The sequence below is a fragment of the Microtus ochrogaster genome, linkage group LG9, assembly GCF_000317375.1.
Source record: "Microtus ochrogaster isolate Prairie Vole_2 linkage group LG9, MicOch1.0, whole genome shotgun sequence".
Classification (NCBI taxonomy): Eukaryota; Metazoa; Chordata; class Mammalia; order Rodentia; family Cricetidae; genus Microtus; species Microtus ochrogaster.
The window spans coordinates 17,302,485-17,316,345 of record NC_022034.1 but is presented as its reverse complement, the minus strand read 5'-3'; the positions used below and the strand labels follow the sequence as shown (position 1 = coordinate 17,316,345).

Genomic DNA, 13,861 nt, shown 5'->3' with positions numbered 1-13,861 from the left:
TCCAGGGCTCTGTTGAGGGCTGAAAATTCACTTCCGAGATAACACAGCCACACGTGGCTTTCGGCATGTGACCCTAAGCTCCTCTTTGACTGTTGAGTGGATGCTTTTATCCCTCGTGGGCATAGGGCTGTGTGCATTGCTGTAGCTAACTTCACCCACCGTGAGTGACCCACAAACTAAGCAAAGGATCTGTTTTGAGGTGTACTTTCTGAAAGAAATCACATGGTGCCACTCTTTGCTTTTGTTAGAAGCAAATCACCTAGCCTTCTTAGAGGGAAAACACATCACACTATTGAAAATTTCGTTGGCATCTTTTTAAGCCACCATCATCCGTGAAACCTAAACCCTGAAGTTCCCAGCTCTTAACTATGTCTACTAAGCATTCGGAGGGTGTCACAACCTGAGGGACTACATCTGTTTATCTTAATTTCACATGCATATAGATGTACATGTACCACTGTTGAGTAATTCGGTTTCCTTGTACGTTTCAACTGACCTCAGAAGGATTGTATTGGAAATGGCATTACAAATACAAAATACTGGAATCTGGATGTCCAAGATCATCTTTCATGTAGGCTTACATTGTCTTCATTTTTTTCTTTTCTAATTGAGATGAAGAATCCATCCAAGGAGATGGCTCAGTCAAGAAAATGCTTGGTCCACAAACTGAGTGGCCTGAGTTTGAACCCCAGTACCCCCATAAAAAGCTGGGAGCAGTGGTAATCCCAGCACTAGAGAGAAAGAAGGATATCTGTATAGTTCTGGGTTCAGTGGAAGATCATGTCTCAAAACTAAGGTGGTAGGGCTGGAGAGGTGGCTCGGTGACTAAGAGCAATGACTGCTCTAACAGAGGATCCAATTTTGGTTCCCAGCATCCAGATGGCAGCTCACAACCATCTATAGCTCCAGTTCCATGGGACCAGGGCTCTCTTCTGGCCTCCCCAGGCTTTCTGTACCCACAGTGCATAGATGGTGCATGCAGGGAAAACACCCACACACATATAATAAAAAAATTAATTAGTTAATTATAAAAACATGAGCTGGAGAACAATAGAAGAAACTCTATCTGATGTTAACCTGTGACCACCATCTATAAGCACACATACATACATGAGTAAAACCTTTTTTAAAAATCCATTCAGAATAATTCTATCTGTATTCTTGGTATCTTTTGTGAATAGTTAAGCTATTTTAGCAATGCATATATCTACAAGCCCGTAAACAAAGCCTGCAGGGCTAATTGCATGTGAATCTCATTGTTGCTTCTATTAGACGATGATTTTTTTGATTTGGGATTCCGTTGGCTTTTGCAGTATTCCTGTAGTTTATGTGGGTGACCTGCCACCCAAACTTCCCTATGGTCTTTCTCCCCTTTTCTCCTGAAGAACATGGTCAGCAGTGGCAGGAGATGGCTCCGAGAGCAGCAGCATAGGAGGTGGCGACTCCATTGCTTGAAACTGCAGCCTCTCTCCCCCGTCCCCAGGTAGGTGGCAGTGCTTGGCTTGTGCCAATGGCGGCTCATTCGAGTGACACGGGTCTCCATTCAGTCAAAGATGGGAGGCGTAACTCAAGGCTTTTGAGTGATTGCTTATCATGGCCTCATGTAGTCCAGGCTGATCTTGTACTCACTCTGTAGACAAGGGTGACACGAACATCCGATCATCTTGCCTCTATTCCCCAAGGACTGGGACTATACTCGTGTACCACCTGGTTTTGTGCGGTGCTAGAGTATTGGGGATGAAAACCAAGACTTCATGCATCCTAAGCAACATGAACTACCTGAGCTACATTACCAGCCCCTGTATTCGGATTTTGGCATTGGATAATTTCCTCTAATCATCAAAGTGAGACAGCATTTCTCTATCATAAGGCCTCCCCGATTAAATCCTGATGAATGTGCTTGCCTTATTTTATTAATATTAAGGTCGCATATCATTTCATTTTGTCTTAGCAGTGTGCCCTATATTAAATGGACACGTACAAACTGGTTTTCTTCATCATGCAGAAAGCATTGTCCTTATCTGACAGAATATAGGTCATGTTCCGTTTGGCAAGTTTTGAGCAGAACTAGGAACACCCAGGAGATGGATCAACTTAGTGCAACAGGCAGATGTTTTTCTAGTCTTAGGGGAAATGACCAAACAAGCCCCACACACTCACATGGGAACTACGTTCCACTTTCTCCAGGACTGTCCCCTAAGACGTGGTGATCGGGATGGGTGATTTCCCCAGCAGCTTGATGAATCTGAGTTACATAGTCTCGTTGTACAATTAGTACACACTACAGGATATAATCTTAGTGAGTGATTTTGAATGATCCCTGTGATATGGTATTCAAACCAGGGTCACTGCTGACCGCCTTGTTCCAGTGAGTTGGCCACACAACCTTATCCAGGTTTGTGTGATACCTGAGCCCCAGAGCATCCCACCCAGCAATGCTGGGATACAGAGAGTGTTGAACGGCTAAAACCTCCAGTAACTGGCTGAGTTTTTCACGTGGCTATGAATTCTTTGGGGGAGGTAGCAAGGAGAAACACATCTTAAGGTCTAGGCCAGGCTAGTCTCAAACTCACAGTAATGCTCCTGCCTCAACCTCCCAAGTACTAGAATCACAGGCATGATTTTCTCTTCTACAGTCAGTTGTCTACCGGTTAAGCATCCCCATGAGATTGTTTTTCCCTTTACAATAGACTATAATATGTCATAGGCATGCTTGCTTTGAGTCATTAACACAAATTCTAAGGAGGAATATTGTTCTTTATAACTTCATCCTATCATTGCACATTCAATTGTGAAACATATCTTCCTTTTTGATTGGTTTTTATAAGCATGCCATTACAGTACATTTGCAGAAAGCAAAAAAAAATCATTATTATTGTTATTATTTATATAGTTTATTTATTATTAAGATAGATTCTCTTAAGCTGTGTACCAAAATCTTCCAAAGTGGATTTTACTTAGGGAGGGGCACTTTAGTTATTTAGCCAAATGCAATTTCTAGAGCCCCTGGGGAAAGGAAGGCAGACTGTATAGTTTATAAATCACTAAAAAAAAAAAATGGAAATGAGCCTGTAATTCCAGCATATGAGACAATAAAGCAGAGGATTGGGAGTTTTAAGGCCAATCAGGTCCCCATCCAAACAAACAAAAATCAAAATTGATGTCTCTGTGGCTCTTAAGGTAATAAAGTAACAAACATGGAAAATCTCCAAGGTTTAGCGCCTCAGTTTCAGAGATGACAGAAGGAGAAACACTGTAGCTGGGAAGACAAGATAAAACAAGATTCCAGGAGCTCAGGGTGGGCCAGAAGAGAAATAGAAAGATCTATGCCAGGGACTTGGGGAGGGCATCACCCGACAGAAAGCCAAGAGTTCAGCCTACATGGACCCTAAAGCATCACTCTCTTCTCCCAGCTTCCCAGATACCCTCCAGAGCAGTGAGGATGGCATGTTTACTATTATCTCCTATCCCAAGGTCAGACTGCCCTGGTCCTCTTGTCTAAAGAGAAGGATGATAGAGTCGTATGGAGGCTGAGCAGATTGTCAGCAACACAGAGCAGTTGCAGCTGAGGAACTGCCTTTAGCAGCGAGGGTGGTCTCCTGCTGCCCTCAGAGACCACTGTGTCCTCGAGACTGTCAGGGAACGGTGGTCCTCTCATGTGTGATGCTCAAGGGTCTGGGAACAAGTGTGCCGTCAGTACTCCATCTTAGACAGATGTTCAGTGGGATAAATGGACAGGCTGGCCCCGAATAAGAGAGATGTCTGGGCATATTGGCCACAGCAGTGTTCTCTGTGGTCCACAGTACGCGCATTGGTGCTGAGAGCCCCTGTAATATCAACAACTGTTTGCTCGCCTCATAGTCAAGTCTGGTGCCCGGCCACCCTCCTCATGAAGGTCCTGACTCTCCAGTCTGAGACTGAGTGTCAGGTACTGCATCCTTTCATGAACTATTACATAATGGATGAAATATTTTGAAATATTATTTTTGGCCTGGAAATGGGAAAGAGAGAAAGTATGAAAGGAGATGAAAGAAAATAGCATTTCCATATTTCTGAATAGCCAAGAGACACGTTGCCTAGCCACGTGGGAGAGCCTCATGCACTGGCCTTTCTACCCTCCCGCCGACTCGGAGTTTGGTGTTCTAGAATGGGTTCACCATAGCCATAGTGCAAAGAACACAATTGCCCTCTCCGTGGTATCTTTGTGCCTGACACTAGGATCTTGGTTAAGTGTTCTGTAATAATATCTCAAAAAAAAAAAAAAGATAGGAAAAAGAAAAGTAAAAAAGAAAGAGGGAAAGTCACTTTCTCATGCATCTTAATTGCTAGCAGTTGTGTTTAATTCTGCCTGGGAAAAGGGACCACAAAGCAATTGGGTTGATTTAAGGGTTGGCGGCGTGCACGGATGCTTTTCCCTCGAGCGCCGACCACCTAAGCTGAGGCGACTGCCTCTTTCTCTCCCTCCAGTGATATTGAGATTTCAAGAGGACAGACTCCAAAAGCTGTGGATGTTCTTGCCAAAGAGATAGGATTGTTTGCAGAGGAAATCGAAGTCTATGGCAAGAGCAAAGCCAAAGTCCGGTTGTCCCTGCTGGAGAGGTTAAAGGATCAAAAAGACGGAAAATATGTCCTGGTTGCCGGGTAAGCCTCCACTATACATTGAGGAGACATATTTCCAGAACTGTCCTCCGTATTATCTCTGTCCCCCTGACCCTTAAGCGCATTGTGTTGTCAGTTTTGTCCTGGCTCCTTTTTGTTTCCATTGACAGGCCTCCATCATCCCCAGGCCTGAGCAAATTCATCTCTATTCTGTATAGAGACTAACAAGCTGCTGATTTTACTCGTTTACTTTTCATTTTTTTTTTTTTATTTATGATGTTGAGGCTCAAACGCCAAGTCTGTCCTGCTATAGGCAAGGGCTCTACCTCTGATCTATACCACCAATCAAAACAGAAGTGGCTTCTTTTGGTGGTGGTGGAGAACAAGCCCTGAGCTTCATGCATGCTGAGCAAGGGCTGTCACAGAGCTATACTCCCCGCCCCCAGGGTTTTATTTTCCTTACCCCATACTTGATGTGGCTCCCTGGGCTTCTGCCCCTCCCACCAAGTTGTATGTTCAGTAACCCAGAATGCCCTTGACCTTTCAGCCTCCTGCTTCTATCTGCTAAGTGCTGGGGCTGCAGGCGTGTGTGACCGTCCCCAGCTGTCCTAAGCATTTAAATTCCATTTTTCATGATAAGAAACATCAGAGTAGCAATTGGAAGCATATTATTTTGAACTGAGTAAGGGCTTGAGAAGTATGTTATTTGGTATTCTGCTTTCAAATAATGTTTTAAGATGCCTTGTGAAATGTACATTCTCTTGTTACTGTCTTGGTGGTTCATCTTCATGTGGACCTTACAAAACTTTATCGCATTCCAAACTAAGGTTGGAATTTTCACTTGTCTTGGCTATTACATAAAAAATTAATTGGTTTTTTTTTAATGAAAGGGGGACAGTTGTTGTTGTTGTTTTCTTTTTAAAAATATATTTGCTAGCAGAATTAGACAATTGGAGATTTGAACTGTTTATTCATTGTGACATTACAGAACATCAAGAAACATATGAATTCTTGTGTGGTCTTGTAATTTTATGCAGTTGACTGTTGCCTGTATAGGTAGGTAGGTAAGGAGATGGGTGAGTGGATGGATAGATAGATAGATAGATAGATAGATAGATAGATAGATAGATAGATAGATAGATAGATGAGGCTTGAGGTACAAAATCCATTTATGTCTCAGACAGAGACATTTCTTAGCTGTGGACTTGACTTCTAGTTAATTTAGGTTAGTTATTTATTTATCCATGTTAGTTATCCATGTGATTGCTTTCTGCTTTCTTTTTGTTGGTTGTTGTCCTGGTTGGTTTTGAGTTTTTTGTTTGCTTGCTTGCTTGTTTTGCTTTTTTGTCAGCCAACACAAGCTAGGGCTATCTCAGAAGAGGGATTCTCATTTGAGAAAATGCCCCATCATATAGGCAGATCTGTGGCCCATCCTTGTGTGTGTGGATGGTTGATGTGGGAGGGTACATCCCACCATAGGTGGTGCTGAACAGGCCGGCTAAGCAAGCCAATAAGCAGCATTTCTCCATGGTCTTTGCTTTACCTCCTGCCTTCAAGTTCCTGCCTTGAGTTCCTGCCCTGGCTTCTTCAATGGTGGAGTATGACCTGAGACTTATAAAATGAAGTAACCCTTTCCTCCCCAAACTGTTTCTGATCTCATAATCTTTTACCATAGCAATAGAAAGCAAACTAAGACAGTTATAAAAAAATAATGTAGTCTTGCTATAAGAATTTTCTAAAAATACTGAAAATAAACAAGAGAATAAAATATTACAAATTCTACCACCCAGGGAAACAGTTCCTCAGGTCAGGGTGGCCTCAGACTGATGGATAGGTCCTTCCTTAGATGCGGTCACATTATATGTGCTCAGTGGCACACTTCTGCAGTGAGCTAGTGCACACTATGTTTTCATGGCCTTGTGACAAGTATTCTGTTGTTTATGTGTGAGTTTCTTTTCAGTGCCTCCAGCTCCTTGTTCTCAGTGAGGCACGAAAGTTAAGGTGTCTCACCATCACTAGCATAGAGAGTTTCTAGTTCTAGTGTATTGAGGAGGGAAAATACTTGGCAGTGGGATAGAGATGGTCTACAGTTTATTCCCCTACCAGTGGACGTTTCCATTGCTTTCAAGTTTGGGATCACTGTAAACCATGCTAAAATGAATAGTCCTGGACATACGTGTTTGTGCATTTGTCTCTCTAGGAAGTTTCTCTAGAAGGGAAATCACTTGCCATGAACTTTTATTATCTGCAGATTGGTTCAGGTTCCTGAGGACACCAAACTATGACATCCAAGCCCTTCCTGTAAAAATGTTGTAGAATTTGTATGTAATTTACAAATATCATTTTATAAACGTTAAGCCTATGTTCATTAGATTGCCTATGGTAGTTAATACAGCACAAGAGCTATGCAAATATATATTATCCTATCTTGTTTATGGAATAATGACAAAGAAGTCTGTACTTGTTCAATGCAGTTTTTCTTTTTTCCAACAATTCGGTGTAGCACCTCCATTGTCTGCGATTTAAATGTCGCCCCTCAGGCACCCAGCATTTGTACTCCCCGAGTACCTTTCTAGTCTGAGAACCCAACCCTTCTATCCTTATACCTGAGTTTAGAGACGTTGGTCCTGTCTGCGGGGTTCTGCAGGCTCTACCACTGAAAGGAGAAGCAGGAGGGCCTCATCATTCCTCCACTCCTGCATCCGAGTGTGGAGCATCTTCTGGCTAAGGTTGCTCTTAGACAATCTGCTTGATAGAAGGTTGCAATGAGCATGCACATTTTCAGAGACAGACATATTTACAAGCCCCTTCTAGCTGGGAAAGGAGGAACTTGAAGTAGATAACTCCCCCCAAAAAACTCAAGAACATCACCTTCCCAGGTTGTCTTTTGCTTTGCTGTATGGGTTTGAATAGAGCAGAAAGTTAGACCCCTTCCAACGGAGAGGGTTTAATGCATTCTTAATACATACTTTTTGAGGTACACACCCGCACTTGAATAAGACGGCTTATAGACGGGGGTCTCTAAAGAAACATGCACATATCTTTTGTATCTGATAAATGGATTTGCTTTTCTTCTCCAGACTTTAAATAGTCTTGGTGAGTTTTGCTGAATTTTCTCTCTGTGGTTCAGTCCAGAAGACTTGGGACAGGAGCTGTCGCTCAGTTGTGGAGCTCTTCCTTAGCATATGTGAGGCCTTGGGTTCGATCTCCAGACCCTTTAGGATAAGATCCAAGGATCTCAGGAGAGATGTGTTATCTGATAATAAAGGAAGATTCATGACGCATTTTTTTTCCTCATGAAGTGGCTGTGATATACTCCATCTGGGGCTTGTCCATTTTGGAAATGATGCCGAGATTTAGACACGGTCCCGCCTTGAGCTAAGAACAGAGTTGACATGTCTTAAACAATGATATTGTTATCACGTTCCCCATGTGGGGGTTAAGCCATTAAGGCCTGGCCTCCAGCCACATACTAGATCCAACTTCTTAAGTCTGGAGTCATGTCATCAATGTGGTGGTTACCGAACCAAGAAGGAAAAAAAAGAGGACAGCAGTGAAGGGATTGTGAACGCACAGCCATCAGAAGTTAGTGCAGAAAGCACATAATAGACCTGACGTGTCCTTGGCAGTGCACAGCCTTGGTCCGTCATGCTTCTTGAATGTACTACATGTCCACTTTGTCCTGGGCATGCCATCACACGACACATCACCAATTAAAGTCCCTGAGACACATGAGCTCAAAGTTAGAGTTCTAGCTGTACATGTTTTCTACTCTGATAGAAATACACTAGATTAACTATGGAGGAGGAAGGCTTTTGATATTTAATATTTTCTTTCCATCATTTTTAGCTTCTAAGTATCTTTAGGTTGTATTGTGTTAGAGTGTTTGATTTTTCAAAGGTTGAGTTTCTGACTTGAGTTTCGTGAAAAAAAAAATGATTAGATGAATTTAGCTTGGGATTAGAACAGAATTTCTATCAATTTCTACAGTGGCCCTAAATATGCTTCTGCTATTTTTGTATGACATATTTATGCAAAGCAGCGTTCTCATCATTGATGATTATTAAGTCAAAATGTCTTTCAACTCTAAAAAATGTCAAAGATGGCTTGTATCCTATAGTATTGAATATGCATCCGAGGTTTAATTCTTATATTAAAAACCATTGCACGTCCATCTTAGTATGCAAATTCAGTTTCCTTTTTAATAAATGGTAAAATTACATATACACAAACAAATTGAGTTTTTACATTTATAATTATTTATTAATTAATGTTTGATTTGCATGCCTATTTTGTATACCTGAGATTACACAAAAACTCCTTGGTTGAAAAGATTCACAGGTGAAGTAGTATTAGGAAGCCCTGGCCTAGATAACCCTGGGCAGCTTGGATCACTCCCAGCAGTCCACACTCAGTGAAACATTGCTCCGCATTGCCCCATTGCTACCTGGTATGTGTGACCCAGCCGGAGCAAGCATACCACGTAAATGAAAATGCAAACTGAACTAGAGTCCTCAAGGGCAGATTTAATGACAGGCAGGCAATCATTCGTTCCCTGAGAATGCATTAAACCCTCTCCGTTGGAAGGGGTCTAACTTTCTGCTCTATTCAAACCCATACAGCAAAGCAAAAGACAACCTGGGAAGGTGACGTTGTTGAGTCCTGAGCACACCCATGGCAGAAATGTGGGGTTTCTGGAGAGCCCATGCCACGCTGTATTCTATACGAATAAACAAATTCAGGAGTCGGGTGTGGTGGCACATGCCTTGAATCCTATCCCTTGGGAGACAGATATAGTTCGGTTATTAGTTTAAGGCTAGCGTTCTCTACCAAGCGAGTTCCAGGCCAACCAGGCTACACAATGAGTTCCTGACTCAATTAAATTAACTACTTAATTCTCCTTCAAATACAATGCCTGATATATTTATCAGTGTGTTAACTAGTTTTGGCAGCTGGGTGATTGACATCAGACATATGGTTATAATCTAAAAAATGGAAACTGAAATTTGACATAAAAGTCACCTCCCTTCTTTTTTTATTTTGCTTTTAGTCAGATGAAAAGCTAGAGGGAAATGATGATATCAACTCTTCCGTGCACTGTGGCAGTTTTTAAGAAAATAAATGGTCCCTCAAAGGAGAAATATTCTTCCCCATTTTTTGAAATTCTCTTTTTATTTGGAAAATAATATTGAACTCTTATGGAAAACTCAGCATAAAGAAAAGTCAGAAGAAGGAGAAACTAAACTATCTCACTGCTCAGAAGTGTTCATTTTTTTTCTGTTTCCTCCCAGGATTTTACCTTTGTTATGCCCATCCTGTTTACATTAAAGATCACATTAGAAATAACACTAGCATCCTCCCGTTCTCTCTGAATTCTGTAGTATAACACTCTACCATGTTTTAGAGACTTCAGATACCCAAGAAAGTTTTCAAAAATTTCATCTAAACCTATCAACGGTGGGATGAAAATATGGAAGAGTGGAGGTTTCATTCTTTTTTAATTGAATTGTTGATAATTCAAATGGAGACCAGATTAGCCCCCAGTCCCACCATTTTTAAAAGCCATTCTTCAGGTTGTAGGATTTCATCTTCGGAGGGAATGACCTGCCCTCCCATTGGCTACACATCGCACGATGTTTACACCTATACACGGCTGTATTTGCTTTGCCTGACAAAATGAAAAGTATTGGGAATTGCCTGGGGAAATACGCCAAAAGATTCTTGGGGACTCTGGAGTTTTACATATTTTCCCAGTTACACTAGTGAAAAGGGATTTTGTGTGAGAACTTGACATGGGATTCAGCTGCCGGCCTTTTAAATATGTCCTGGGCCTCGTTTGGTTCGGCACCATCTAGAAGATTCTAGAATGTCTGAATTCAATGGAAGGGTGTTTAAAAGTCCGTGAATGTAGACTGAATTTCTCACTGGAGGAAAATGGAGATTCTCTGTGTCAATTTTGTTTTATTTTGCTTTTTCAGAATGCTAAATATCCGATTTAAAATTTCTTTCTTTGAATGTTTCAACCCTTTATTTTGGTGCAACTTAAGAGACAACTGTCCTGACTTTGTATGACTTTCCCTTTTTCAAGCCGCCATTGGAACATCTGTGAGGTTTTCTTTAAGTTGTACTGACGGCAGAAGAGGACGTGGATCGTTAGAAGAAAGAAGTGCCAACACGGCCTTTGAACTCTTCACCTCCATCAGCTATAATGGGGAAAACACCCAGATGGACCGTCACATTTATTGCTAGATAGTAAAGGGCTTTTAAAACCTTCACCGCCGTAAAGATGCCTGGGATGAGTGATGTATATTTATAGCTGTTTGTGCATGTAGCTTTGGAGGTCATGGTCAGGCCATGCATAGCTAGTGCCCATGATACTGTTTGACAAAACTCGATTTTAAATGTACTCCAGATCTTTACCTTTGTCTCTGCATAAGAAACCTCTCTGGCTTTTGAATCAACTTCTTTCCAGTTGTCACAGGCTATCTTGATGAATCCTACTGTCATTAACAGCAAACAGTACTTAGCTAAGAAAAGGCTTCATAATATTGTCAGACATTTTTGTTGTTGTTGATGATGATGATGTGTGGCCTGGTCAGGTGACACTAATGCAAGAAGTGAAGGCATTTTTTCTTCACCTTAGCATGTCAAAACTTTTATTATAATGTCATCTGAAAAGTCATAAAAATCAGGAAGGCAACTGGAGCTCAGAGATGGTGAGGAAAGCTCCCAATACCATTTCCACAACAAAGAGACTTCCTAGAAACAGAAAGGGAAACTTTACTCTTTTTGAAACCAACCTGATGATTTGGGATCGGAGCTAAGGATATGGGGGAAAAATTAAACCAAATTTTGATATCAAATGCAGAGGTGGGGAGAAATAAAATTTTATTGCAGCTCTCCTTTATTGCTTCCAATAAATACTTCCTACTTTGTGACTTTTGCTGCATTGTGTTCGTTGGCAGCAAGCTCAACAGTCATGTGTTTCCAATTAAGAATTGGATAGCTGGCTGAAGTTTGAGGTCATCCCTGGGCGTGTCTTCCTCAGCTCTGCCAGCATATCCTTAGGAGAGAAAATGGGATCCTCCGTGTGACATCAAGCGCAGCTTTACGAACAATGGGTGGCTTTTGCAAGCCAGTGATGTTGTGTTGTATTTACTTCAGTGTGAACTTCACTCAGAGCCTTGGGTAATGGTCTCCACATTGATTCTCCTCGTACTGTGCTATTTAGACAGTTGGACAGGGGCCTGATAAGCCCTCTTCCTGTGACCTGGGCATTTCCTGTTTATTTCATCAATACCTAAGCTGGCTCATCAGAAATCCCTGCTGTATAGCGGTCAACAGCGACCTCCTTGTCACTAAACTCCTCAGTTCTTCTTGGTCCTCACCCTGCTTCAGTCCTTGGTGGCTCTTCATCTCTAGACGTGGTCTTTCTCAGCCTCCTTCCGAGCTATGTCATGTCCTGTTTTCTTCTCCAGATTTCCTTCTTTGATTCTTTTTTTTGCCTTTTCTGACTGTTCCTTAAAGGAAAACGTACCCAGTGGCTCTATTCTCATTTTTTTCTTACGGCGCGTACACTCCCTGCGTGATCTTACCCAGTTGGTGCTTTGAAGTGTCCCCTGTGGCCCCACCTTCCATCTGCAGGAGAAACCAGCTAGAGCAGATGAAAGACCAGAGTGCAATGCCTTGTCTTTGGCTCATTTCATCCAGGGAATATTTATCTGATAGCCACATCCCAGCTTAGCTGTGAGGTCTGCAGGAAGCTTCCCTTGGTTTCTGAAGTGAGCGGAAGCTCGTTCCGATGCCTCTTAATACAGCGCTTGCCCTCTTTCCCCTTCTTGCTGTTTATCACAGTTGCTATATTCACTGAATTATCTGTATCTCCCATCAGTTAGACATCCTGGGAGGGAGACACAGGGTCTGACATGGTCGCCTTTGTGTTCCAGGATCTAGCCCAGACCCTGACTCGTGATAGTATTGAATAAATATTTATTGTATGAATGGGCGACAGATCATGTCGCTGGGTTACTCTGAGATAGCTGGGGACAAAGATGTATCTGAAGGAATGCCTTCCTCCTCATGATAACGTCACCAGGTTTTGTAGGTTAGAAAAAACTCTGTCCATAAGCTTTGTTGTAACTGAGTTTCCTAGACACCCTGGCTCACACCATTTAACTCATAAAAGATGAGGTTGTAAGCATTGAAGAGAAAATTTAAGGAATTTTAGTGGTGGTTAAAGTATACTGTAGGATGGTGCTATGGGACCTTACTCGGGAATGAAATATCACAAAATGCAGCAATATTATGACCATGTGGAAATATGTCTTTGTGTGGTATCCTGGAAGGTCAGCTCCTCCGTGCAGGGGTTTCCTCCTGGGTGTGCAGTGGGACTCGGACTTTCTCATCCAGCATTTGAAAGCCTGTTGTATAGGAAAGGAGTCAACAGGCGGATCTACACTTTTGACATTGATTCACAATGTTGGCTTCTATAAAATTTCTAATCACAAAGCACATAGTTTAGTTAAACAAGAAAAGGTTTGTTAAAAACCTCAGTGCTTTAAGGAAGTTTATGGTTTCGTGTGTTGGGCCAAGTTATGAGGTGTATGTGGACCACGGGCCCGGATTAGTGGGACCTCCTAAGATGTAGGCAACAACAGGGATTCAGATGTCTCCTTTGGAACAAGACACTTACCTATAAAACCTGTACCTAGAAATGTCACCTACTGGGCTCGCTTTGGCAGCACATATACTAAAATTAGAACCATACAAGGAAGATTAGCATGGCGCCTGTACAAGGATGACATGCAAATTCACGAAGCATTCAGATTCCAATATCTATTAAAACACTTATGGGAACACACACGTACATACACACACACACACACACACACACACACAATGTCACCTGGCAATAATGAGCTCATGTCTACCTGTTGGATATTGTGGGATCCAGACCTGGCCATGAGCATCTGGTACCTGGGCCAGTAGGGACTTTGGGATCCCTTCTAATCTTGAGACTCTGGCCCTACCTCACTCACTCAGCAACCTTTGACAAAGTCCTTTCGCCCACCTTACCCCTAATAAATAGCTCTGGAAAGCAAGAGACAGATAGCCCAAAAAGCCACTACGTCAAGTTGGTGGTTCCAACTATTTTAGCGACTAGCTTTGTGCCCCTCCCTAAAATGAACATTGCCAACACTGTCGCCCAGGGACTCTCCTTTTTGACCATGTAGCCTTTCACTTTTGTGCCTCTGACTTTAGC

General features: G+C 42.2%; 1 protein-coding gene and 1 non-coding gene across 2 annotated transcripts in view; both read left to right on the top strand.

Annotated features, from left to right (window-relative positions):
* Positions 1-13,861, top strand: part of Mthfd1l (methylenetetrahydrofolate dehydrogenase (NADP+ dependent) 1 like) — a 130,330-nt gene that overhangs the window by 42,363 nt on the left and 74,106 nt on the right. Inside the window, exons 10-11 of the mRNA XM_013352279.2 lie at positions 1,386-1,483; positions 4,468-4,641. Of these exons, the coding sequence (XP_013207733.1) occupies positions 1,386-1,483; positions 4,468-4,641 (272 nt within the window). The remainder of the gene's footprint in view (positions 1-1,385; positions 1,484-4,467; positions 4,642-13,861) is intronic.
* Positions 13,325-13,431, top strand: LOC113457905. Its single transcript, XR_003378381.1, has one exon. It is a non-coding gene; the product is annotated as a U6 spliceosomal RNA (small nuclear RNA).